The 27,244-nt window shown below is 38.6% G+C and overlaps 1 protein-coding gene across 1 annotated transcript in view; it reads right to left on the bottom strand.

Moving 5' to 3' along the window:
- Window positions 1-3,427: 3,427 nt before the first annotated feature.
- Window positions 3,428-27,244, bottom strand: part of LOC132133776 (receptor-type tyrosine-protein phosphatase beta-like) — a 50,139-nt gene continuing 26,322 nt past the window's right edge. The window contains exons 11-33 of the mRNA XM_059546731.1: window positions 26,978-27,241; window positions 25,502-25,765; window positions 25,127-25,390; window positions 19,841-20,107; window positions 19,486-19,749; window positions 18,995-19,261; window positions 18,525-18,809; window positions 17,786-18,064; window positions 17,558-17,701; window positions 17,175-17,439; window positions 16,749-16,855; window positions 16,564-16,669; window positions 7,103-7,180; window positions 6,989-7,006; window positions 5,653-5,734; window positions 5,475-5,565; window positions 5,310-5,386; window positions 4,929-5,063; window positions 4,717-4,839; window positions 4,475-4,638; window positions 3,992-4,127; window positions 3,780-3,900; window positions 3,428-3,683 (exon numbers count right to left, since the gene is read on the bottom strand). Of these exons, the coding sequence (XP_059402714.1) occupies window positions 3,661-3,683; window positions 3,780-3,900; window positions 3,992-4,127; window positions 4,475-4,638; window positions 4,717-4,839; window positions 4,929-5,063; window positions 5,310-5,386; window positions 5,475-5,565; window positions 5,653-5,734; window positions 6,989-7,006; window positions 7,103-7,180; window positions 16,564-16,669; window positions 16,749-16,855; window positions 17,175-17,439; window positions 17,558-17,701; window positions 17,786-18,064; window positions 18,525-18,809; window positions 18,995-19,261; window positions 19,486-19,749; window positions 19,841-20,107; window positions 25,127-25,390; window positions 25,502-25,765; window positions 26,978-27,241 (3,824 nt within the window). The 3' untranslated portion in view covers window positions 3,428-3,660. The remainder of the gene's footprint in view (window positions 3,684-3,779; window positions 3,901-3,991; window positions 4,128-4,474; window positions 4,639-4,716; window positions 4,840-4,928; window positions 5,064-5,309; window positions 5,387-5,474; window positions 5,566-5,652; window positions 5,735-6,988; window positions 7,007-7,102; window positions 7,181-16,563; window positions 16,670-16,748; window positions 16,856-17,174; window positions 17,440-17,557; window positions 17,702-17,785; window positions 18,065-18,524; window positions 18,810-18,994; window positions 19,262-19,485; window positions 19,750-19,840; window positions 20,108-25,126; window positions 25,391-25,501; window positions 25,766-26,977; window positions 27,242-27,244) is intronic.

Here is a 27,244-nt window from a genome sequence, read left to right on the forward strand (position 1 = left end):
TGTGTAAATTAAGTCAAGTTGGTTGCCTGATTTGTGCGTTCTTGTAGTGGTAAGTCATTTGAGATCAAATGAAGCAAGGAGTGAATGGAAGTCTGTAGCATAAGGCTTGTCCAAATGAATGTTGAAGACGCCAACGACTAAAAGTGGACTGCCATCCTCCAGGAATGAGGACAGCAGGCCATCCTGCTATTTAATTTTCCCAGGAGGGCAGTAAATTACCAAAATCTATAGAAGCTGTTACAGTGATCACATGAGATTCAAATGAGTTATAATTGCATAAGCGAGAGTGGGTTGAGTATTTCCAATTGTTGATTTTCTAATTGTTGAAGTATTTCCAAATGAGCAGAACAGTGCCCCCACCCCGGCCAACCTGACAGGGGGTGTGAGAGAAAGAGAAATTTAAAGGGACAAACACAAAAATGGTGGGTTTTGCCTCATACCCTAAAAGTGGCAATTTCAACAAGCCATACAAAATTATCTGTAGGGTATTTTGAGCTAAACTTCTGATACACACTCTGGGGACATCAGAGAGTTATTTTACAACTTGTAAAAAGGGGCATAATAGGTCACCTTTAAATCTAGAGGTAAAAAAAGTAGTTACTTTCTTTAGATCAGCACCAATGCCATCCAGCAGCATGATTGCAGACAGATTTTATGAAGCAATTGGTTTAATTGATTTAAAGCTTAAAAAAGTTTTGTTTTTTTGGAAAAATTAATACAAGACGTAGTCAACCAGACAATGAACACTATTAACAGCAATTATTATATGATGCAATCACACTTATAGAAATATTTGGTAGTTTTGTATGTTGTTTCAGAGTTAGCATCATCTGAGGTCCTCTGAGAGGTCAGCATCATCTCTTCTAAGGTGTCCTGGATCCAGACTGGTGCTTGTGTGAAAACACCAAGGCTGTGTCCGAAAGCTTAGGCAGCTGACTTGCTGACGTGTGAGGCAATGACTTTGAAGGCAGCATTTTTGCATGAAGGCACCTCATGAAACTCGTTTCGGACAGGCTTCTGAGGCAACGTAATGGTTTAATGATCTATAACAAAATAAAACGAATTTTGGTGATACTACTGATTTCTCACTAGAAATAACATCAAAAGTCTAAAAAGTTTGTCAAAAATATACATTTACACACAAACTGAACACCAAACACAACTTTCAGACACCATTTTTATTTTTTAGCACAACAGTCACGGAATGGAAAACACATGATCGTGGGATATCAAAGGCAGCGAAAGATACATCTATTCTGCCTTCAAAATTCGATGAGAAGAAGGTACCTCCGGAGACAGGATGTAAAGCAGATTTTGGATTCGGCTGGCCTTGTTGCCTTCATGCCTGGGAATGCTGCCTCCGAAGGCAGAGGTAATGTGCATCAGGTGAAAACATTCAGGCATGATGAGTCCGGGCAATCGGTTATGGAAAATGAAGTCCAGGATAGTGTGGCAAAGGTATGAGATGAAGTTCCGTCCGGTGGCTATCAAGGGCACACCAGCTGGTGATCATAACAATCTTTAAATGCACTTACTTTCAAATTAAGAAAGTAACCAACAACTTCGGGAATTAGACGGACATCTGAACGAATTGAATCTGAATGAACTAATTTGTTAAAGCTCCAACAGAGAATGTGTTACATTTGTTTGTAAATCAACAATTGTAAAATAGCTTTTAGAGCATTTTGTGGATTTGGATCCTCCACCAAATTTCACACTGGGTGCAAGACACTGTGGCTTGTGGGCCTCTCCAGTTCTCCAGGAAGTTTTAGAGCACTTCATGCTTCCTGCTGCTGACCAACTTTATGGAGATGCAGTTTTCATTTTCCAACAGGACTTGGCACCTGCACACAGTGCTAAAGCTTCCAGTACCTGGTTTAAGGACCATGGTATCCCTGTTCTTAACTGGCCAGAAAACTCGCCTGCACCTTAACCCCATAAAAAAATCTATGGGGTACTGTGAAGAGGAAGATGCGCTATGCCAGACCCAGCAATGCAGAAGAGCTGAAGGCCACTATCAGAGCAACCTGGGCTCTCATAACACCTGAGCAGTGTCACAGACTGATCGACTCCATGCCACGCCGCATTGCTGCAGTCATTCAGCCAAAAGGAGCCCCAACTAAGTACTGAGTGCTGTACATGCTCATACTTTACATGTTCATACTTTTCAGTGGCCAAGATTTCTGAAGATCCTTTCTTTCTATTGGTCTTAAGTAAAATTCTTATTTTCTGAGATACTGAATTTGGGATTTTCCTTAGTTGTCATAATCATCAAAATTAAAAGAAATAAGCATTTGAAATATATCAGTCTGTGTGTAAGGAATGAATATAATATGCAAGTTTCACTTTTTGATTGGAATTTGTGAAATAAATAAACTTTTTGATGATATTCTAATTATATGACCAGCACCTGTATACTGCCATCAAGATAATGTCTTTCGTGGGAAGGTTAATAGATCAAGACAATGCCAGGTATCATTCTGCATGTGCTACAACAGCGTAGTTTTGTAGACACAGAGTGAATGGGCTAGACTGGCCTGACTGCAGTCCAGATCTGTCTCCTATTGAAAATGTCACGAAAAAGCAGAATCACTGACAAGACTGGACCAAAATTGTGCTTGCAAAACTTAAACAGTTTGTATCCACAATTCCCAAACAATTAAACACTATAATTAAAAGGAAAGTTGACATGACACCGTGTTAAAAATGCCTTTGTCTTTTTTTTTTCTTTTGAAGTGTGTTGCAGACATCAAAATCAAAATTTGTTTGTATTTACAGAATCAAATTAAGTTGGTCAGTGAAAACATTGGAATTTTTTCCTTGTTTAGCCAATTAAATAAGGGTTAAATAAAGAGAATTAACTAATTGCATATTCTTGATTTTCTGGCATTTCAAAAAGATCCTAACTTTTCTGGAATTGGGGTTGTACATTAAAGGGGCTGTATGTAAGATTTTGATTACTAAAACATACAAAATACTATAATATGTTTGCAGATATTAAAAAAAATTATTGAACTGACTGACACCATCGGTGTGAACAAAACTTGAACTGAATTAAGATGGATGATGGCTCTATCGTCTTCTGTAGAGCTGCTCTTGCTTGCATCTTGCAACATCAACACCGGTATTGAACTTAATGGAATTAACATTTGACTAACTGGAGCTGAATAGAACTATTTGCAGTTGATTGATTCACTTTTTCATTGATTTGAACAAAACCAATACTGACCTGACTTAAGCTAAATAATGACCTCATTGTCTTTTAGAGCTGCTTTGTAGCAGAATCTCTATAACTGTTTTTGCCGTTTCATGTCCATTACTGTTAAGCTGCTTTGACACAATCTGTATTGTATAAAGTTCTATAGAAATAAAGGTGACTTGACGACTGTATAACCATTTCATCTACATAGTACAGGAAAACAGATGATACTGTTGTTTTGTAATATCTTTTATTAATATAAAATTAGCTACAACATTTAATTAGTGATGTACAATATATTATGCAAGAATTAACAAACTCTGAATTAATGTTGAATAATATGTGTACATGATATAATTCTGTTACATCTAGGCATACACATACTGTAGCATATTAACATAAATTCATTTTCAAATACATTTTTACATATGTGTTCGGCCACTTTTTTATCCACCTGCACATCAGCGTTTGGAGTAGACCACATCTATATTTAGAAATACAAAATATCAATTAAATTTCAGATATATTTGATAAGCCTGAACAGGTATGCTCATCACACAGACATTAACAGCACACTAACCTCTGTGGTAATCCGGATGCACATTTTCATAGATGGGATACAAAAGGTTCTCCTGTTCACTGCGCAGTTTTCTCGCACGGAGCACGTCTCGCACGCACTGATAGAGGTACGAGTACTGGCACTAGTGCAACACACATGACGAATAAATTAGATTTGTGTGTATTCTCTCTGTTTCAAATGAAGTGTAGTGTGTTTTACTGATGAGCTCTCACCTCTGTCTGCACCATGTGTGTGCGATGAATCCTCAGGTGAAACACAACACTGTAGATGTCCACTGTGTCTCCAGTGTCCAGCTGCTGAAGGACTCTGTCAAGAGCAATAAAGGTTCCGGTGCGCCCCACTCCAGCACTGTCAGAGATAAAATTTTTAAAAGTTGCTTAGTAGCGAGTATACTAGATTTACATGGGTAGAATATTCTACTTTGTATTCTGCTTTGCTTTCTTTGAGTTATATTTGTCAATTAAATTGAGAAAGAAATTTGCAAGCATTTGAAATTTCCATTTGGGACAGTGCCTAAATCAGGGATGGACAACTTCAGTCCTGGAGAGCCACGGTCCTGCAGTCCCTAATCAAACACGCCTGATTTTTAGGACATCCTGAAACAGGTTATATTTCTCAGGTGTGTTTGATTAGTGGTGATAAACTAAGCAGGAAAGTCGCACATTCCTGACCTAAGAGTATAAATGACTGTCAACCTGCAGTGCACTACAGTGGCTCCAGAGACGGGCGTCCGGTTGATATAGTCTCTCACAGTCCGCACAAACTGAATGAGTGACTGTGTGATCTCTGGAACTCCATGATCCGGCCACACAGTGTAATGAAACTGACGTACGACTCGGGAATAGTTCAGCTGTTCCTCCTGTACAGACATGCCACACAGCTCATTAGTGTATTCCTATCAGAATTCATCGGTGAGAAACAGAGACATTATACCCACATTACAGATCTTGAATTCTCGGATGGTCCATTCGGGCAGCACAGATTCTGACTGCATCTGAACGACCAGATCCCCATAATACAGGGGCTCCTGATCAAATGGCCAGTAATGGTCACACTTCACCTATGTACGAGAGTCAAACACAAATTCATTGAGTTAATGTCAAGAGAACCTCATGAGCAGAAGAATCATGTGTGATCATATGCACATACCCTTCCTTTCTCAACACACTGTGTCACCATAACTATGTTGTGCACATTCTGCTCCCAGACCATCTTCCAGAAATCATCTTTAGTGCCGGGCAAAGGACCCTGAGTTGCTATATACTCCCGTCTGAAGTTATTGCCCTTATTAAAAAACAATGTAATACTGTTTAGTTAAGTGTCATTGGTTAGCCTGAGGATGGAAACATGTACTTGCAATATATTTTAGCCAACTCTTTACACTTTATTTGTTGCTATTTATACTTGGTGTAACACTAATTACTGCATTTTTGATGAAAATATGTGTCAAAGTCTTTTAATCAAACTATGTTTGTTATATATATATATATAGTTTTTAATTCAGTATTTTAACATGAGCAAAGATCTTACAGGAATATAGCTGGCATTAATATAATCTGAGCAGGAGTCATCATCAACATAGGACAGCTTCACCCTTGTAGAATCATCTGTTCAAATAACACGTCAAAATAAATGTAGAATTATATTACAATAAAATTAAATATTTAACAAATACTATGATTTGCATAAACATACAAGGCAGTATATTGTTGTAGCGATTTTTGCCTCTGTTTTCAGGCAATAACGCTGCGTCTTGAGGTTGGTTACGACCAACATCCTTCAGGTCCTGAAAGCAGAACAAAGGATTAATGTGTTCATTCTGAAATGAGAATCATTCTAAATATCATGTTATGAAATATGGAGGATATTTTACCTCATATTCCTCAGACAGGAGGTAGCTGGAATCTGCTCGAAGTTTAGTTAAATGTGACTCAAAATTTGTGAAGCTGATGGGACTGTATTGAAAAAAGAAAAAATCTTACAATAGATAATAAAAAAAATTCAGAATTCATTCAAAGAATACACAGTATACCAAAACTAGAGGCTAAAGTTTGATAACAAAGTTTGATGTTGGCTTGAGAAAGCCAACATGGGCAGCCTCGAGGCAAAAGAGTCAGATGACAGGAAACGTATAGCAAAGGAAATGTATGAATTTATCTGATTGTCCTCTAGAGCACTGGCTCTGAATGTGTTTTCAAGTCATGTCGGATACATCGTATTTACGAGTTAAACGCACATGAACGCCAACACAAAGTTGTAATTACGAGTGGGAAACTTGGGGGCTTGTCAATGAGAAACATGGCAGAATCGATGGATCGATGGATGCAACATCTGTTGTTGACTGTAACTTTTTTTTAAATTGATAGACAGGATTGCAATATAACCATTAATACATTTTTATGCGATACAGATTGAAGTGGCTTCATAAAATGTTTTTTTTAAATTAAAACACAAAACACACCTGATGCAAATTCTTTGCTCTTAATTTTCTATAAGTTAACATCCCTGTTGTATTTTTTTTTCTTTTCATTTATTAAAAGAAGGTACACCACCATCTTGTGCCGACTAAACTGACTTGAACGCACCCGACATCATAATTATGACTTGTCAACTGGTAAGTACAAAACTTCACAGGAGGACTTGAATGCAGCATGAGTTCCAGTTTTGGGGACCCCCTTCTCTGCATATTTTGCATGTATTTCTTATTTAACAACTGATTCAGATCATCATCTCATTAGGAGAGAGATCCATGAACTGAACTGAGTGTGTCAGGTAAGAGAGGCATACAAAATTTGCAAGTGGGTCCCCAGGACTGGTATTCAGAACCACTGCCTTAGCATTTCTATGGGAAAGTCTATGGGAAATGTATTATTTTTAATAATTATTTCTATAAAAAATCTCATCAGTCTGAAAAGATATTGCAACAAACTACACAGGGCCAAGGTCTCTGCCAATTTTGGTGCTTGTAGCAATGAAGTCCTAGGAAGAGATTGTCAGAAATTTCTTAAGCCAAAATAAATATTATAAAAGATCCTGCTGCTGCTACCTTCGTTATAGTATGTAATAATGCAGAAATATGACATAATATAATGCTAAAACAATTTTCATGTGTAGCTGCAATTATATTGTGAATTAAGAGCTTCAGACTTAATGTAGCATTCTGTTACAGATCTACATCATGTGTTTCGCTCGGATATGAAGTACAGTACCTTGAGACACGACGGTTCCTAAAACACAGAAGAAAATAACATTGTAATAAGATATCATCATTATTTACCTGCTATTGTAACCTTTAATGATAATATAAATGCAGTCCCTCTTACCCTCTAACAATGACATGAGTTCCTGGGGGTTGTCTTTCTCTTCTCAAACTCATTCTGACCACAGGCTCTTGTGCACTCCTGGTAAATACAAAAACCTGTCATCACTAATTAATTACTGCCTGACACTTGTCATCTTCTGTATCGGAATAGATTGTTCTGTTGCTCAGCCAAAGTCCATCATCACTAACTTTAAACCATCATCAAAAACCTATCAGCCATAAGTCAAATTGATCATCATAAACCCATGATTACAAGCATATAATAATTGATGTATCACTACAAAAACACCACAAAAACTGTATCTACTTGTCAGTCAAAATTATTCAATCCCCACTCATTTTTTAAAAATGTGTGAAATCAGTCCAATGGAATAGCAGAACGCAGGCAGGGTTATGAGGTGACCAGGAAGCTTAAAGCCATATCCAGAACAAATAGTGCTAGTTTCTTATAGGTCAAAGCAAGTCACTCTCTGGGATGTAGGAAGTATGGCAACACAATGCAGGGTTTTGTTACCTTTCAGGGAACTACGGTTACACTCGTAACCTGAGACGATCCCTATCCAGGGAACTCGTGCTGCATCAAAACACTGTGGGAATGATAATAGGCATTTGTTTCACACCTCTGGTTTAAAAAATCATGGTACCCACAACTAAGACAAGAGCACTTTGTAGAACACAGGTCTAAGATGTAGAATCTGATGAATGTGAGCAGGAAGGACCAGTCCACCACATCACAAACATCTAGCAGGAAAACTCCTGAAAGAAAGCTTTAGAAGCCACCATACTTCTCATTGAGCGAGCTCAACATAGTCATAGTTATCCACCATATAACTATATTATCATATATTATCCATATATTATATATTATCACCATATCATATCATATCCACAGTATAATTATATATATTATAGTCACAGTTATCCTCAACTCAACATCTGCTTGGTCGCTGGAAAACCTTTCTTAAGTGGACCAAAGCAGACAAAACAACTGATCAGCTTTCCTCCACAGGACAGCTCTGTGGACATAAAAGTCCAGCACTTTGCTAGACACACCAAATTAAGCTTCTCTTGGTCTGGAGTTCTAAATGGAGGAGGACAGAAGGCCTGCAGCACTATTAGCCGTGACATATTAGCGGGCACCTTTGAAACATAACCCGGCCTTGGTTGCAGAAAAGCAATGGTCAACCGACAGGGTTGAACTCTCCTACTCTTTAAAGAGATGGTATTGCCAGAAGAAACATTATCTTTAGTATTGAAAACTCCTAGAAATCCTAGTACTGAACATGTCCAACATACATTTAATAATCACTTTCAAAAGGTTGTGTATTTTTTGCCTATTACCAAAGGCAATAATGTAATCTACCTTTATCATCCAAACATTTAGAGCACAGATCTGGAATTTTAACAGACATATGATGAAGTTTAACAGGAATTATATAGGTTCTCATTAACCATTTATATTGAAGTAATTTAAACCTAGTATTTATTGTCTGAGTTTGTGCTTTAAGACATACATCATTCCAGACTGCCTAATATCTCCTTACATATCCATTTTCCAGGCATTTAATTTGGCATTTAATGTCACATTTAAATTAATTTAAATTTAATTTTTAGATGGGTTAAATGCAGAGCACGAATTCTGAGTATGGGTCACCATACTTGGCTGTATGTTACATCACTTTAATGATTTATAAGATCATTCAAAGTACTCAAATACATACATCTTCCTTTATGGTGATTATAACCATCTATCTCTGTCTCTCTCTCTAAGACTTTGCCCAGATTCCAGATTTCATCCACATTTAGTCCACTGAGTAATGATATCAAAACCATTATCAAGAATCATTGGCACATTTTTCAAAGTGATCCCCAGTTATTGAATGTATTTAGTGAACAACCACTTTTTGTCTCTTCCAGGAGCTCTAATTTGAGGGACAAGCTTGTCCATGCTGACACCCACATCTAATCTCCAACTACTCTTGTCGATGCCCAGGGTAATTTTCCATGTCACAATTGCTCTTCTTGTACTAACTATGTCAAATGTAAATCATTTACACATCCTCGTACACTAAAAACGTATAAGATTAGACAACTGATTACCTGTAAGAGTACATATGTTGTTTACATTATCATTTGTCCATGTCCACAACTATATGTTGGCAAAACTACACGTGCATTACGCACAAGAATGATTGAACACACAAGTGCCATTAGGAGACAGGATGACACATCTTAAATTCCTCGTCATTTTAAGTCTGCTAACCACTCTCTGTCTGACATGAAGTTCCCGGGCATCGAGAGGATTCTACCTCACAGGAGAGGTGGAGATAGAGATAGAAAATTATTGCAAAGGGAGGCTTTTTGGATCTTTGAACTTAAATCTTTATTTCCTGAGGGTATGAATGAAGAACTTGAATTTTCTTGTTTTTTGTTAAAACACATTTTTTCTTTTTGTGTGTCTGTAATGCTGTATTATCATTGGAAGTTGTTCATTTGAAATGTGTATATATACTTGTCTGTAATTCTACTTGAGACAATAGAGACTTTGAGATAACTGCATTCAGCTGATTGTCCTTAATTGCTGACTTGCTTAAAAAGGGTGAATATTGTTTGCTAAATGAGCACTGAAGATAGCAATGCGCTGAAACGTTTTCTGGTGTCCATTCTGTTTTTAACCCACATGCACTTTGCACCTTTTTGCCTTTCTGACCATTTTACCCATCCGCCCTTAATTCTTCAACCATCTCAGGTCAAGAGGGAACTGGACTGACTGAATCTGGGGAAAGCAATGGGGCTGAACAGTATTAGCCCCAGACTGTTGAATACCTGCTCTGCACAGTTGTGTGGTATCATCACATACCTGTTTAATCTGAGCCTGCACTTACAGAAGGTCTCTGGACTGTGGAAAACATCTTCCCTGGTCTCTGTTCCCAAGAAGTCTCTACCCTACTGACTACGCTTATATCTTACATCAAGGGTAGTGTGTCAACTTACATGGATCCTCTACAGTTTGCATATCAAACTTATATTGGTGTAGATGATGCACCCATTTACATATTACAAAGGACCCATGCACATCTGGACAAATGATCTGTTCTTATCATCTGATCATGGTTGTATCTCTCTATTAGTGCTATTGGATCTTAGTGCTGGGTTCGACACTATTGACCATCATTCCCTTGAATAGACTAGAAAACTTTGCTGGCATTAATGGAAATGCATTAGCATGGTTCAAATCATACTTACCTGACCACCATCAAGTTGCTGCATTGAATGAAGAGGTATAATATCGATCAAGTGCTGTATGGAGTACCTCAAGGCTCAGTACTAGGGCTGTTACTTTTCATGCTTTACATGTTACTTTTACAGTACCTTGGGAGATATCATCAGGAAGCACAGTGTTAGCTTTCACTGTTATATGCTGATGATACACAGCAGCTCTATATTTCACTTTCACACACTTTCTATGCAGCCTGTATTTATAACACATTATAAGGGTATTCTTAAAGCATTATAATGAATGCATAATGCATCATAATAAAACTTATAATATGTTTTATCATCTCATTAATATTCATAAGAACAGTTGTAATATATTATAATATTTACTTATTTGTGGTTATAGCTTTTAAGAGTATGATTATTTATAACACAATGAACATGTTGCATCCACTTTTACAATTAATTATATTTTTCATATTTATAATGTATTATAAGTCTCATATCTTGCCATTTTTCTGATGCTACTTTACTTAAAGCGAACAAAGAACACTTATAAATAATAATAATAATAATAACCACATTTTTTTTCTCTCTCTCTCAAATAGCCATAAGATCACATAACAGATCAGATAATTGTGTAATGACCATAGATTGTATGGTAATGACACATTTTCTTTGAACTATTTTTATTGTAATATCAGATTAATTATTTTGATGGTACCCTTTAGACAGCGGTTGATAAGTAACTCTGCAACTATACTGTATATCAAGTAGCGGTCATTTGAGTATTAGTCTGCTACTGTAAATGTATGCTAACACTTTATTTGATGGTCAACCAACAGATAAACTGACATACTTTAAGTGTCTTTGGAAGTACACCAGCTTATTCTACCATACTAGATTCTACCATTTTTGAGCATACTAATACTGTAATGAGAGTTAGTTGGCATGTAGTTGCAAAGTCGCTTATAGTCGATTGATTAAGGGGACCATCAAAATAAAATGTAACCATATAAAACAATGCATTTTCAGTTGGATAATTAAGCTCACATCAATTAATTAACATTAGCTCCACAGGAAACACTCTAATAACACTCAACATCTAACCACTCACAAGCTGTAGTAAGATTCTGTGCAGATCTTAAACAGTGCCAAGATATGATACAGTCCATTATACTGAAAATAAAGTAGATTTAATATGGTGTTCATTGTGTGTTATAAATAATCATACTCTTAAACTTATAACCGCATATACGTAAGTATTATGATGTATTATAATTGTTGTTATGATTATTCATGAGTTGATATAACATATTATAAGTTTTTTTTTATAATGCATTATGCATTCATTATAATGCCTTAAGAATACCCTTATAACGTATTATAAACACTGTCTTCATAGAAAGTGTTACCGATTATTGTAATGCTTTATTGTGTGGTTGTTCTGCATGTTTAATAAACAAACTACAGCTAGTCCAAAATGGAGCAGCTAGAGTTCTTACTAGAACCAGGAAGCATGACCATATTAGAACGGTTCTGTCAACACTGCACAAGCTTCCTATCAAAAACATTGTATAGATTTTAAAATCATGCTTATTACTTATAAAGCCCTGTATTGTTTGGCACATCAGTATTTGAATTAGCTATTATTGTGCTAAAGTCCTACTACACGTCCGCTGTGTTCTCAAAACTCTCTCTCTCAAAAAAAAAAAAAAAATCCACTGTGGGCGGCAGATCGTTTTCCTACTTAGCTCCCAAACTCTGGAATAACCTACCTAACATCATTCAGGAGCTATAACATGTTCTGTACTAATACCTACATATGACATAGATTTGGTTTATTTGTTCTTTATAACAAATAATTCCTTTTTTTAATGCAATAAAAAATGTCATTATACAGTTACATGATTTGTGTATTTTAAGGTTGATTTGGGGTCTTGTTTTTTTGTTGTGTGTGTATGGGACAGCCTGGATGAGTGAAATTTTGTCCCAGTCCGGCCCTGTTCTATATAGTGGTTGTTCAGCCTGGATACACTCATTAATTAACAAAATTTGAAATGTAAGTTCTATTGTATGACATGAGGTCCCGTTACCTGTGTGACACTAAAACAGGTAGGAGTAATGACCACTTTTTACTTAATTACATGTCAGAGCCCATACATCTATACTTTAACTTGAGTAAAAAAGTGTAAAAAGTCAGTACTTCCAACTTTTACCAGAGTATTTTTAAACATGAGTATCTGTACTTCTACTTAAGTGAAGGATATGTGTACTTTTGCACATCTCTGGCTAATTTTTCATTTTCTGATATAGTCCGAAATTGCAGCTGGTCAAGAAACAATTTCTACACTTTTCTATTTTCGTTATATTCTAAATTGGATAGTGTTTGATAAAAATCTCAAAAATGGCTATTTATCTCTCTATTAGTTTTATTGGATCTAAGTGCTGCGTTTGACACAATTAACCACAACATTCTTTTGCATAGACTTGAATACTTTGTTGGCATTAATGGAAGTGCATTAGCATGGTTTAAATCGTACTCATATGACCGCCATCAGTTCGTAGCAGTGAATGAAGATGTATCATATCGATCACAAGTGCAGTATGGAGTACCACAAGGCTCAGTACTAGGGCCGCTACTCTTCACGCTTTATATGTTACTCTTGGGAGATATCATCAGGAAACATGGTGTTAGCTTTCACTGTTATGCTAATGATACTCAGCTCTATATTTCTTCATGGCCCGGTGAAACACACCAATTTGAAAAACTAATGGATTGCATAGTCGATATAAAAAACTGGATGACGAGTAATTTCTTACTGCTAAATTCTGAAAAAACAGAAGGGTTAATTATAGGACCTAAAAACTCTGCTTGTAATAACCTAGAACACTGTCTAAGACTTGATGCTTGCTCTGTCAATTCTTCGTCATCAGTTAGGAACCTAGGTGTGCTATTTGATCGCAATCCTTCCTTAGAAAGCCATGTTTCTAGCATTTGTAAAACAGCATTTTTCCATCTCAAAAATATATCTAAATTACGGCCTATGCTCTCAATGTCAAATGCAGAAATGTTAATCCATGCATTTATGACCTCAAGGTTAGATTATTGTAATGCTTTATTGGGTGGTTGTTCTGCACGCTTAGTAAACAAACTACAGCTAGTCCAAAATGCAGCAGCAAGAGTTCTTACTAGAACCAGGAAGTATGACCATATTAGCCCGGTCCTGTCAACACTGCACTGGCTCCCTATCAAACATCGTATAGATTTTAAAATATTGCTTATAACTTATAAAGCCCTGAATGGTTTAGCACCTCAGTATTTGAATGAGCTCCTGTTACATTATAATCCTCTACGTCTGCTACGTTCTCAAAACTCAGGCAATTTGTTAATACCTAGAATATCAAAATCAACTGCGGGCGGCAGATCCTTTTCCTATTTGGCGCCCAAACTCTGGAATAACCTACCTAACATTGTTCGGGAGGCAGACACACTCTTGCAGTTTAAATCTAGATTAAAGACCCATCTCTTTAACCTGACTTACACATAACATACTAATATGCTTTTAATATCCAAATCTGTTAAAGGATTTTTAGGCTATATTAATTAGGTAAACCGGAACCGGGAACACTTCCCATAACACCCTAAGTACTTGCTACATCATTAGAAGAATGACATCTACGCTAATATTTGTCTGTTTCTCTCTTGTTCCGAGGTCACCGTAGCCACCAGATCCAGTCTTTATCCAGATCAGAGGGTCACTGCAGTCAACCGGATCCAGTACGTATCCAGACCAGATGGTGTATCAGCACCTAGAAAGGACCTCTACATCCCTGAAAGACAGCGGAGACCAGGACAACTAGAGCCCCAGATACAGATCCCCTGTAAAGACCTTGTCTCAGAGGAGCACCAGGACAAGACCACAGGAAACAGATGATTCTTCTGCACAATCTGACTTTGCTGCAGCCTGGAATTGAACTGCTGGTTTCGTCTGGTCAGAGGAGAACTGGCCCCCCAACTGAGCCTGGTTTCTCCCAAGGTTTTTTTCCATTCTGTCACCGATGGATTCTCGGTTCCTTGCCGCTGTCGCCTCTGGCTTGCTTAGTTGGGGTCACTTCATCTACAGCGATATCGTTGACTTGATTGAAAATAAATGCACAGACACTGTTTAACTTCAATGATGAAATGCCTTTAACTATCATTTTGCATTATTGACACACTGTTTTCCTAATGAATGTTGTTCAGTTGCTTTGACGCAATGTATTTTGTTTAAAGCTTTATATAAATAAAGGTGACTTGACTTGGCTTGACTTAATAGTCTGTAATTAAATTGCCAGTTTTCTGCTTTGTTTTTAATTGTTCTTTCGGATTGCAATTATACTGGCTATAGTTTCATCTGTATTTAGTGTGAAATATTTATCAATACAACTCTCCACAAATGTAATAAATGCTGGGTCTTATAACAAATATGTTTGCAAATTCCATCTAGCACAATGCTCAAATTGGTCTGAATGAATCTCCATAGATACTGCTGCATGATCACTAGTTACTAAACTATTGTACCAGCATTCTTTTACATTAGACAGTAGTTCCATAGACAATATAAAGTTAACAATTTGTAAATGTGTTTTATATGATTAACAAAAATATTCTCTTTTATATTCTCTTTTGGGTTCAGCATTCTCTAAACTTAAATTAATCTTAAATCCTTTTATAACCAATTCATGTTTTTTGAAGTTTGTTTATAAGTTGTATAAATTTGGGTGGATCTGTCCAATATTGGGTCTTCCAGATGGGTCTTGAATAGTTTTCGTAACTTGAAATGGCAATGATCTACAGATGAGGATAACTATGCCCCATGCATGAGAGCTAAAGGCTGAGAGCTTAAGGCTGGCCATCTTTTACTCAAGCAACGGATATCTGATGCAATCAAATGTGATTTTCAAATGTGATTTAAGATATCTATTCAATATTTGTTTCAGTTTGGCCAATTTTTCAACTTGTAATTTTGATATCAAGACTACCTTTTAGTTTTGTTTTCTCCATAAATTACTATCTTAGTATATTATAATATATGAATAAAATGAAGAAGGAAAGAAAAAAAAAGCTTCTGTTTTTTCAAGTGTCTTTTCTGTTTCGTGAATGCAGCCTTCAGCCTCATTGATACGTGAATGTGAGAAGAAACATAACGTTTTACATCTGACACTTTGCTTTCCTGCGTAGCCATTTAATTTTCTGTATCAGTCAGATGGGTGTCAATATAATCCAACATCTCTACTCAAAGCGATTTCAGTTCATTTAAAACTTCAGCTAAGCTATTCATGTGATTAGCTTCCACTTCACTCTGTACACTGGACGGAGGTTGTTTTTACACTGAAAATTTACAGAAAGGTTTGACACACAAACGCCACTGTTTTACTAAGATTGGCCGCATATATGAAGGGGTTTTATATTGTATATATAAAATAACTGTGCACTGTTACTCTGCGTTCGTCCGTTGCAATGCCTTCTTAGTCCTGGCCACGTGACTAGGGAACTGTTGCAATGTGCTGATATTGATGTAAATAAACATATTTAAAAAACACAATATTGATACTGTATCAATACTAAGCATACAAAAATATAGCAAATAATACAGCTTCAGCAACTATTTGTTTAAAACTCTAAAACATTTAGTGGTGGTATTTGACTTAACGCTGGTTGCCACCTGTCATAAAATAAATAAAGAGGATGATGATAAAGTGTATAGCTACTACTGTCACACAAAATCAAGTCCAAGGAGATGACACATGAAAGAGAAAGTTTTTTTTTTTTTTTTTTTGCATTATGTAAAAAAGACAGATGCTAGATGTTAGTTCTGTACACTTCTGTATTGTTTTGTCTCTCTATCCACCTCCTTACACTGATGTTTATAGTGTAACTCATTGGCAAGTATACATTTTGAATGTTGATGAATTTGACTGATAGCATTATTGATTTTTTCAAATTGGTACTGTAAATTATTTTGTTCAAGATAATCGTGTAGTGATCTGATATGATGACAGCCCGTTCATAAATCTTCATTGTTAACCCTTTGCCACAAACCCAGCATCACTAACACTTCCTATATGCAAATTCATCATCAGTCACATGTGCAAGGGGTCTGCGATGTCCAGGATGTTGTATTTGAGTTTTAGATTTGATGGATTTAATACTGACTTTTGATGACTATAGTAAAGTGCAAAATGTAAAACAGTACTCACATTTTGTGGACTTTCCGTCTGCAGATCAGCAGAACAATTAGTCCCACCATGGTGGCGATGAGGAAGAGTCCAGCACTGACCCCTTCGATGACCCCACTCAATGGCTCTGAACGCACACAAATATGAAGAATAAACAAGCACACCTTACCAATCTGCATATGATATGGTCAAGCCACGTGTAATACCTGCGTCAGTCGTGATGGGCTTGGACAGGTATGTATCAGTATAGAGCGGAGAGATAAACTCCTCATCTTTCTCATCAAAAAGTTTTGTAAACGCTCGAATACTGAGTCTGAAAATCATAAGACAAACAGTTAAAAAGATCACCAAATTACCTTACTGCAAGCTCAAATATAAGTACAAAGGTTGCATTGTTCAAGGCATTTAACCTACACATGTTTGTTAATAATGGCATGAATGCGGATCTGAGCACCCTAGAATCATGTGTTCAAGGGCTAAATGTGAGGTTAAGGATAGGTTTAACTCTTTAAACTCACATGAATCGACTCCTGATACATTGGTTAAGTGTTGGATAAATTGATCATGTGAGAACAACCTATCAGCAACAGACCGCACACGCTATTTTCTGACTGTAGCATCAGATTCATCACCTGTATGCTGTCTTGGGTTTCAGTTGGCCATCACAGTAGATCGCTTGCTGTTGCGAGGCATCAATTGATGTTTTCTGATCACATCTTCCTCCAAGTCTCTCCATGCCTGATCCCAGATAAATCTCAAACTCCTGCACTGTGTTTTGGCTCTCTTCGCAGTGGCCGAGGAAGTAACTGGTCTGATAAGCTTTGACGGAGCTGTTGGATCTGTAGTCCAGGTATGAGGGAAGAGGATGATGCTGGTATGGATGCTGGTTTTCACTGTCTGAATCCAACCAAAGAGAGGGATCACTGTATTATTTTGGTCATGTAAGGAGACAACAGGGTCTGGCTTAGACATATATGCATAAGATAAAAAAAAAGAGGAAAAAATGTCTTCCAACCAGCAGATTCAGTTATGATGATGGTGAAGTATTTCACAGCACCGTTGATATCACTGAACCAGCTGCAGTTGAACTGGAAGAATATGGTTGACTTGGTAACCTGAACTGTATTCTCATCGATGCGAATTGAGGGCAGAGGTGGACCTGAGAAGACATGAACTATTCAGTAAACGTTACCGTCAGAAAGTTATAAAGATTTATATCAAACACAAAAAAGCCCTAACTCACGGTCTATCATTGTGACCACATTTTCCATGACTGCCTCACTGGTCATACTGTCAGAGATGACTTTGACAGAGACAATGTACTGCTTATGAGGCTCCAGATCTTTGATCAGATAGATGGTGTTCTCTTTGACTGTGCGCTGTGAGTACACCATTCTCTGAGAGTCCTTTCTCAAGCACTCTATGGTGTATGAGTCAAAGTCAGCTTCGGGGGGACTCCAGGAACAGGAAATGGCTGTAGCGTTCTGAGGACGGCAGTGCAGACTCTGGACACGCTCAGGCTCTAAAGACAGGAAAAAACACACATTGCACTAGTACTATACCTATTACCTACAGATAATGCCACATGTTTTTATTTTTGAATGGTTTATTACTGTGCAATAGATCAGCCGTTCTCAACTCTGATCCTTGAAATCCACTTTGCTTTAAAGTTTGCTGAGCTCTGACCCTAATCTAACACACCTCTAGGTCTTCAGGGTCTTGTCTAGAAAGTAGCAGTTGAGTTTAATCAGATTTAAAGCTAAACTTTGCAGGAAAGTGCAAGAGGGCCAGAGTTGAGTACCACTGCAACAGACATTTGTCTTACATGTCTCTATAGGCAGACAGATTGCTGTAAAACTGCTAAACTATGATCTTGTCCAAACTGAGATGGTTCTGGTGACCAGCAGTCTCTCTAGTGTGGCTTTGCTGGTTAAATTATAAAAAACTGACTCTTATACATGTGTGTCTGGTGCTCCACTGACTTGTCCTGATGCTCCTGTGGACCGAAGAGCTGTAGGTAGGGTTGTTGGTTCCACCACCGCTGACTGTACGCAGGCTGATGTTGTACTGACGGCCAGGGTACATGCCTTTCAGAATACAGTTTCCAGATGTAGGGCTGTGGTAGGGGTTGAACACAGACAGATGGTCCCTGGGGCTCCACTGAAGGTCAAAGTCATCATAATCAGTGTTTTCTGGACTGCTCCAGGTGATCTCCAGTGAAGTGTTAGTAATTTCTCCAAAGGAGAATGAGACTGGCGGCATAGGGTCTATGATAAATTAGAGAAATTAAGGGAAACAGTCCAATGAATAAAATCAGAACTGCAATTAAGTACTGATTCTAAAGTTAAATTAAAGGAAACTGTGACTCATCTTAAGGTCTTTTGAGATCTATTCAACACATCAGATTCATGTTGTCACGTATTATTTTGTATGATTTACAGGACACACTTACCTGTCCTGCCAGTAGTATTTGCAATGTTTGTTAGATCTCCACTGTGTGTAAGGACAATGGCCTTGTAAAGTCGTCCAGGCACCAGCCTTTCAAACATGTAACTTCTGCTCTCCGGGCCCAAACTCTGATCCGCATGTTGAGTCCCATCAGGATTGAAGATCAGGAGGGTGTAGCTGCTCACTTCACCCCCGGCCTGTTTCCAGCTCAACCACAGACTCTCAGAGCTTGTTCTACTGTCAGCATGCAAGAAAGTCACAGCTGCAGGAACTACAAAAAACACATTCAACAAAGGCATTGATTAAAGTCTTGGCATGTACTGCAATATTTATTCACTTTACCTTCATGAACAAATGTGACCAAAGCAGTAAAACTGGGATGAATATAATGATTGTGTTTCTGTTAAACTGCTGCAACTGGGCCTGACATTGAACTGTATCATAACTAAAATCAAAAATCTACATTTTGGGTACTGGCAAATTTATGTTGTTCACCTGTCCGGGCCCAGATGGATGTGTTATTGGTCTGATCTCCACTGCGGGTCAGAACAACCACCTTGTACAGCATCCCAGGTTGAAGGTTCTGGAAAGAACAGTCCTGCCTGTTCACCATTACTGTTTTCTGATCATGCAAGCTTTCATCTCTAGCATACAGAAAAACATCAAATCCATCAAACTCCCCGTCTGGCAGATCCCAGTGGAACGACAGGCTTGTGGTTGAGTTGCTTATGATGGACAGGTTATTAACAGTCGCTGGACCTAAAACAAACACATTTTCAAACACTTTAACAGGTCAATTCATCTGCTGTATTACCCCATGTTAGAACTGAAGAAAAGGCAATCTACACACTGGTTCTGCCCTCAGTAATGACATCTTTGCTGCTGATTCCTCCACTGATGGTTTGCATCATGATGCGATATTTTCTTCCTGGAGTGAGCTGTCTGAAGTTATGCTGGCTGGCTTCTGCAGTTTGAGAGCTATTAGACACCAGAGTTCCTCTGTCATCTAGCAGCTGCAGTTGATAGCTGTCATACACCCCTCGACCCGGCTGCCATGACACCAGCAGACTAGACGTGCTGTGCTGGTCCACCAGTAGAGCAGTCACAGAAGAGGGTACTGCAGAGGAAATGAGTAATAGAGCAACCGATGACTACATTATATTAATCGATCTGAATTTAGAAATAGAAAGATTTAGGCTTAAAGGAGTCATGAACTGAGAAATTCCATTGATCTTTTGACATATGGATTGGATTGGATAGGATGGTTGTGGAATGTGCCGCCCTATGACGATATAATGTGGCTAAACACTGGCACCTCAGAAGACGACCAATGCCTGCTTCTAGCAAAGCAACTAGACGGCAAGCCTACAACCTTTAACCAAAATAGTTACTTCCGCTGTGGCAGTACGTGGGAAAGGAGACCAAATACGCCATTTTTTATGGATGTTAATGTAGGAGAGACTTCACTAAGCAGAAGAAACAGCGTATCATTTAATGAATCGACAGCCTATTGGACAATCTTACAGTATTTACAGTAAACAATACTTTTGGCTTGAACTACTTTTAGAGTTTAGTCACTGACTTTTGCGACAAGTGTGATTCACCTCACGGCATTCTCATTAATCACTCTGGTAAGTAAGACAGACCCTCTCATCTCCCAATAGTAAGACAATCTCAGCTTCTACATTACTGCCTGTATAGCCCTGCACACTGATTCATGCAATTCATGTATATTACCACCTTCATGTTTTACTGGAGAAAAGCTGTTATTTGGATGCTGAGCTGTATTGGATTTCTGTCAGATATATAATTAGGTGTTGAGGCCAAATAATTCACTATTATTCTCATCTCCTTCATAATCTTCAAAGTGTGTTTTGGTAAAACTCAAACTGACTGCATGTGACCTTTCTTGATGAGCAGCTTTTTTCTTGAAACCTTCCCATACAAGCCAAATTTGTGGAGAATTTGTGATATTGTTGTCACATGCACACAATGAACACTCTTTGTCATAAATTTCTGTTGCTTTAGGCCTCTTAGTCGCCTTTCTGACCAGTTTTCTGCTGGCTCTTTCATCAGTTTGGAGTGACATACATGTGTCACCAGGGTGCGATTTGCCGGGGGGGATGCGTGGGATTTATTTTAAAATGCGCTACTTTGGCTGGCTCTGCCCGCAGCCTCTCTGTATTCACCACTCTGCAGACTTGCTCAATGTCCCGCCCACGGCGCTATCTGATTGGTTACACCTCAAGAGTAATGGCCTATCAACACTTGCGAAATGGTTGAAGCCGGTCCGCTGGGCGGTGGAGTTGCCAACTTGGACACTTTGTCGCTAGATTTTGCGATTTTTTTCCCCTAAAAAGCGACTAGCGACAAATCTAGCAACTTTTTGGAGAATCATTATTTCTCCGAGACTCTCTGGTGCTGCCGCACGAGCGCGAGGTCTTTCTTTCCCAGTGCGAGCCTCTCTCTCTGTATCTGCTATGTTCAGCGAGCACAGAGAAGAGCAGCACTTTCAGTTAAAAAAAAGATACTCTGTTGCTTCTAACTCTATTTTACAAGCAAGTATAGACGACATCAGTCACAGCACAACCACTGACTTTATCGTATGTGTATTTGATTTCATTAGTGCAGATTAATGTTTGAGAGCTGGTTATATACTCTTAATGGACCACGTTTCAGTCATTATAATATTCATTCCGTTGTCTGACAACAGCAACATTAAAATATAGTAATAAAAACTGTTTTATTTAGAATTAAATTAAATGGCTGAATTAAATGCAGTATGTGAGCATAGGGAGGCAATACAATACGACGCACTTCAACATAAATATGCTAATTAGCGCATGACGTCACAAATTAAAATGTTTCAAAACATCCCCCCCTCTGTTTTTTTCACAAATCGCACCATGGGTGCCACACTGGTGGACATTATCTGTCACACTAAAGGATGTTTCAGCCTTTCGTGTTGTTGACTGCTAGATCTGATTACTTTTCTGATCTTTTAGAAGAAAACAAACATGTAAGAAGAAAACAAACAACCCCAGGTATTTATTCAATACAGTGGCTAAATTAATGAAAAATAAAGCCTCAACAAGTGTTGACTTTTCCCAACACCACAGCAGTAATGACTTTATGAACTACTTTACTTCTAAAATCGATACTATTAGAGATAAAATTGCAACCATTCAGCCGTCAGCTACAGTATCACATCAGACAGTGCACTATAGACCCCCTGAGGAACAGTTCCACTCATTCTCTACCATAGGAGAGGAAGAATTGTATAAACTTGTTAAATCATCTAAACCAACAACATGTATGTTAGACCCTATACCATCTAAGCTCCTAAAAGAGGTGCTTCCAGAAGTCATAGATCCTCTTCTGACTATTATTAATTCCTCATTGTCATTAGGATATGTCCCCAAAACCTTCAAACTGGCTGTTATTAAGCCTCTCATCAAAAAACCACAACTTGACCCCAAAGAACTAGTTAATTATAGACCAATCTCAAATCTCCCTTTTCTGTCCAAGATACTAGAAAAGGTGGTATCCTCACAATTATATTCCTTCTTAGAGAAAAATGGTATATGTGAGGATTTCCACATATTGATACTCAGCTCTATATTTCTTCGCGGCCCGGGGAAACACATCAATTTGAAAAGCTAATGGAATGCATTTTTCCATCTCAAAAATATATCTAAATTACGGCCTATGCTCTCAATGTCAAATGCAGAAATGTTAATCCATGCACTTATGACCTCAAGGTTAGATTACTGTAATGCTTTATTGGGTGGTTGTTCTGTACACTTAGTAAACAAACTACAGCTAGTCCAAAATGCAGCAGCAAGAGTTCTTACTAGAACCAGGAAGTATGACCATATTAGCCCGGTCCTGTCAACACTGCACTGGCTCCCTATCAAACATCGTATAGATTTTAAAATATTGCTTATAACTTATAAAGCCCTGAATGGTTTAGCACCTCAGTATTTGAATGAGCTCCTTTTACATTATAATCCTCTACGTCCGATACGTTCTCAAAACTCAGGCAATTTGATAATACCTAGAATATCAAAATCAACTGCGGGCGGCAGATCCTTTTCCTATTTGGCGCTTTAACTCTGGAATAACCTACCTAACATTGTTCGGGAGGCAGACACACTCTCGTCTTTTCCGGGCTCTGCGATTGCAGTTTGGAGTGTCAACAGCCGTTTCAATATTTCAAGGATTTATGAACACCCTGCTCGCATCAAACCAACCTGTGAAAAAGTGGAAACTATCCAAAAGGCCTAGCTTCCATAGAATAAGACAGAGTTACAGATATTTTTGAGGCTTCTTAACTTTTTCAGTTGTTTTCTTCCTAACAAAGCCACTGTTCTGGAGCCCCTGCATCAACTCCTTGACCAGTCCTCTACTTGGCAATGAGGAGCAAAGCATGAGACAGCATACGTTCAGGTGAAACAGTTGCTGCAGACTGATAAAGTACGGATGCATTACAATGAAAGGAACCCCTGGCAGTAGTTTGCGATGCCTTGTCCTATGGGCTTTATTGTTTAACATGGAGCGTGATGGCCAGGAAAAGCCCATTTGCTTCACCTTCAGAACAATGACCACCACTGAGCAGAATTATGCCCAGATTGATAAGGAAGCAAAGCTGGTTGTTTTCGCTGTCAGAAAGTTTCACCAGTACCTAGCAGGTTGCCACTTTATGGACCACAACTCCCTGCATGGACTCTTGCACAATTCCAAGCCAATGCCTGCCATCCTTTCACCACGGATGCTATATTGGAGTTTGATAATTGGAGCTTGTGACTAAGAGCTGTATTACGGACTTGGCAAACCAATGGGCAATGCTGACATCTTGAGTCACTTACATCTGTCTGCCTGCATCTGACTCTGTTACGCCACCACCGTTGGAAGTATTGCTACTGGAAATGGTGCCAGATGCACCTATTCATGCTGAAAGGATTTCTAACCTTACACTTAAGGACAATGTCATGTCACATGTACTAAGCTGGTTACTACATGGGTGGCCGGCTGACATACCAGTTCAGACCAATCATTTTGTGCCTCCATGAACTCAAAGTGCATAAGAACTGTGTGCTTTGGGAAAGCCGTGTGGTTGTTCCTAGCTCAGCACGGAGAGAAGTACTGGCTATGCTGCCTGACTCACATCCGGGCATCGTACACATGAAGGGACTGGCAATGAGTTATGTGTGGTGGCCGGACATTAAAGGAGATAAAAAGAAACCAGTCAAAGCATGCAAAACCTTTCAGATGTCACATCATGCATCAACTAAGGGAAAAGTACACCCTTGGGAGTGGACAACAAAAAAAATCGTCCCAGCTGCATATTAACTTTGCTGGCCCTTTCCAAGGCCAAGTATTCCACAGTATTCCATAGAATTCCATGTCATTGACGGCAGTTATTAACACACTGAGACTGTTTTTGCAACACATGGGTTGCCCGATGCCATAGTTTCAGACAATGGTGCTGCTTTCACATCCACAGAATTCCAAGAGCTTGCGGACCGCAATGGTATTCATCATGTCACTACAGCACCTTATCAACCGAGCTCAAATGGGTAAGCTGAAGACGTGAAACAGACAACCAAGGAGGCCCTGTCTCGCATCATTCAAGGTGAGTGGCTGACCAGACTTGCTCATTTCTTGCTGTCACAGCCATCACACCCAATTCATCAACTGGAAAACAGGAGCTGAGTGCTGAAAAATGCCCATTGCCCTGGCACTGTAAGAGAGGATGCTAATTGGATTCCTGGAATCATCATTGTTGTCACAGGCCCCTTGAAGTACAAGGACAGGACCAATGATGGGCAGGTGCACTGAGGGCCATCATGAAGATGTATATTCTGTTCTGCACTGCATTGAATTCAGTAAAAGTTCTCAGATTACAACAGCCTCCTCCTGTCATTGAAGTATACTACAGTATATGTCCTAAATGTGCAGTACACTGGATTATCATGATGTTGTGAGGCATGTGTTTTTAAAGCCTTAAAAAATAAAATCACCAATGCATCATCATGACCTGATGATTGCTTTTATAAAGCCTTAGCAACAACATGACAAGCAAACAGTGGAAAAACAACACACATACATAAGTTAAATGTAAATGCTACTTTACCTGTTCGTCCTGTTGCTGTGCTGTTATTGATCAGAGATCCACTGATTGATGTTATGGTTATCATGTACTGTTGTCCTGGCAATAGACCCTGGAAAATGATCTCATTCACATGTTTAGGGACTGATTTCTCCTCTGCCTGACCACCCATCTGGGACAGTGACACAGCGTACCGGTCCACATCGCCCTGTCCAGGTGTCCAATTCACTCTAAGACTGCTGCTCTGACCGGCATTACTGATATGAATGTTCTTCACTTTACTGGGAACTGAAATATATTAAAAATAGCACAACCTTTAAGACGTTGCAAGATAACTACAATAAAACTTTTTAAAACCACCATATTTCTCAGATGTCCACATGCAGCAGTGAGATGTACCTGTTCTGCCTTTGATAAACTGCACACTGAGGTTTGGTCCACTAAAGGTGGACACCACAATTTTGTAGAGTCTTCCAGGGGTGAGTGAAGAGAGCAGGTATCTGTTGGTGCTGCTGGTTAATGTGATCGGTGGAAACACCTTCATGTCATTAAAGAGCAGCTGAACTTCATAATGATCCACATCTCCGGGAGCAGAAACCCACGTCACCAGCAGATCCTCTGTGCCACTGTCAGCTAGCGTCAGGTTCCATACTCCTGCTGGCACTGAGAGGAGAACATAATAATAATAATAAGTAAACTACCATACAGAGCTACATAACTGCAGTTAACTAAACAGTCCTACATACCTACAGTAATGAACTAATGAATATATAATTACATTAAACTACAAAGCCACATAAGCTAAATTTAAACTACCGTACAGTAACATACTGTAAACTATACAGAACAAATAACTAAACCAAAATACAGAATTAAAGTAAAGTAAAAATACTATGGTTTGGTTTATTGAGCAACAAAATTACAGTTAACTAGCCTGCATGTTTACATAATTACAGAAAACTACAACACAAAGCTACAGAACCATGGTAAATTACAATACAGTGCAAAAAATTATAGTAAAGAAATCTACAGACTTACACAACTGTGGCAAACTATAAAACAACCGAAAACTAAGACATACAGAACAAGAAGAGTGAAAGAACTACAGCAAATTAAGTCACAGCACAACAAAAATCTGAACTACAGGGCAACAGAAGTAGATCAGAGGGTCACTGCAGTCACCCGGATCCAGTACGTATCCAGACCAGATGCTGGATCAGCACCTAGAAAGGACCTCTACATCCCTGAAAGACAGCGGAGACCAGGACAACTAGAGCCCCAGATACAGATCCCCTGTAAAGACCTTGTCTCAGAGGAGCACCAGGACAAGACCACAGGAAACAGATGATTCTTCTGCACAATCTGACTTTGCTGCAGCCTGGAATTGAACTACTGGTTTCGTCTGGTCAGAGGAGAACTGGCCCCCCAACTGAGCCTGGTTTCTCCCAAGGTTTTTTTCTCCATTCTGTCACCGATGGAGTTTCGGTTCCTTGCCGCTGTCGCCTCTGGCTTGCTTAGTTGGGGACCCTTCATCTACAGCGATATCATTGACTTGATTGCAAATAAATGCACAGACACTATTTAAACTGAACTGAGCTGAATGATGACATCACTGAATTCAATGATGAACTGCCTTTAACTGTCATTTTGCATAATTGACACACTGTTTTCCTAATGAATGTTGTTCAGTTGCTTTGACACAATCTTTTTTGTTTAAAGCGCTATATAAATAAAGGTGAATTGACTTGACATTAAACTATAAAGCTATACAACAGCAGCAAACTAAATCAACAAGCTATACAAATGTAGCAGCTACAAAACTACAGTAAAATTAACTACAGAGCTATCAAAGTAAACCAGCACAGACATACTCACATGTCCTTCCATGAGTTGAGACACTAGACTTATATTTCCCACTCCATGTGCTGACAATCACAGTGTAGAGTCTGCCTGGTACCAGCCCACTGAACACACATTCGTTCTGAGTCTTGGGGACTGTCTTGTTCTGGTGGAACATGTTGTTGTGCTTGATGGAGACATGATAGTAGTCAAAGTCTCCAGCTGCATGCCGCCAGTACACCTTTAGATGGTCATCACGAGCCATATGTGTGGCTGTAGGGTTCAGCACTGTGGAAGGTTCTA

Source organism: Carassius carassius, chromosome 50, assembly GCF_963082965.1.
Source record: "Carassius carassius chromosome 50, fCarCar2.1, whole genome shotgun sequence".
Lineage (NCBI taxonomy): Eukaryota > Metazoa > Chordata > Actinopteri > Cypriniformes > Cyprinidae > Carassius > Carassius carassius.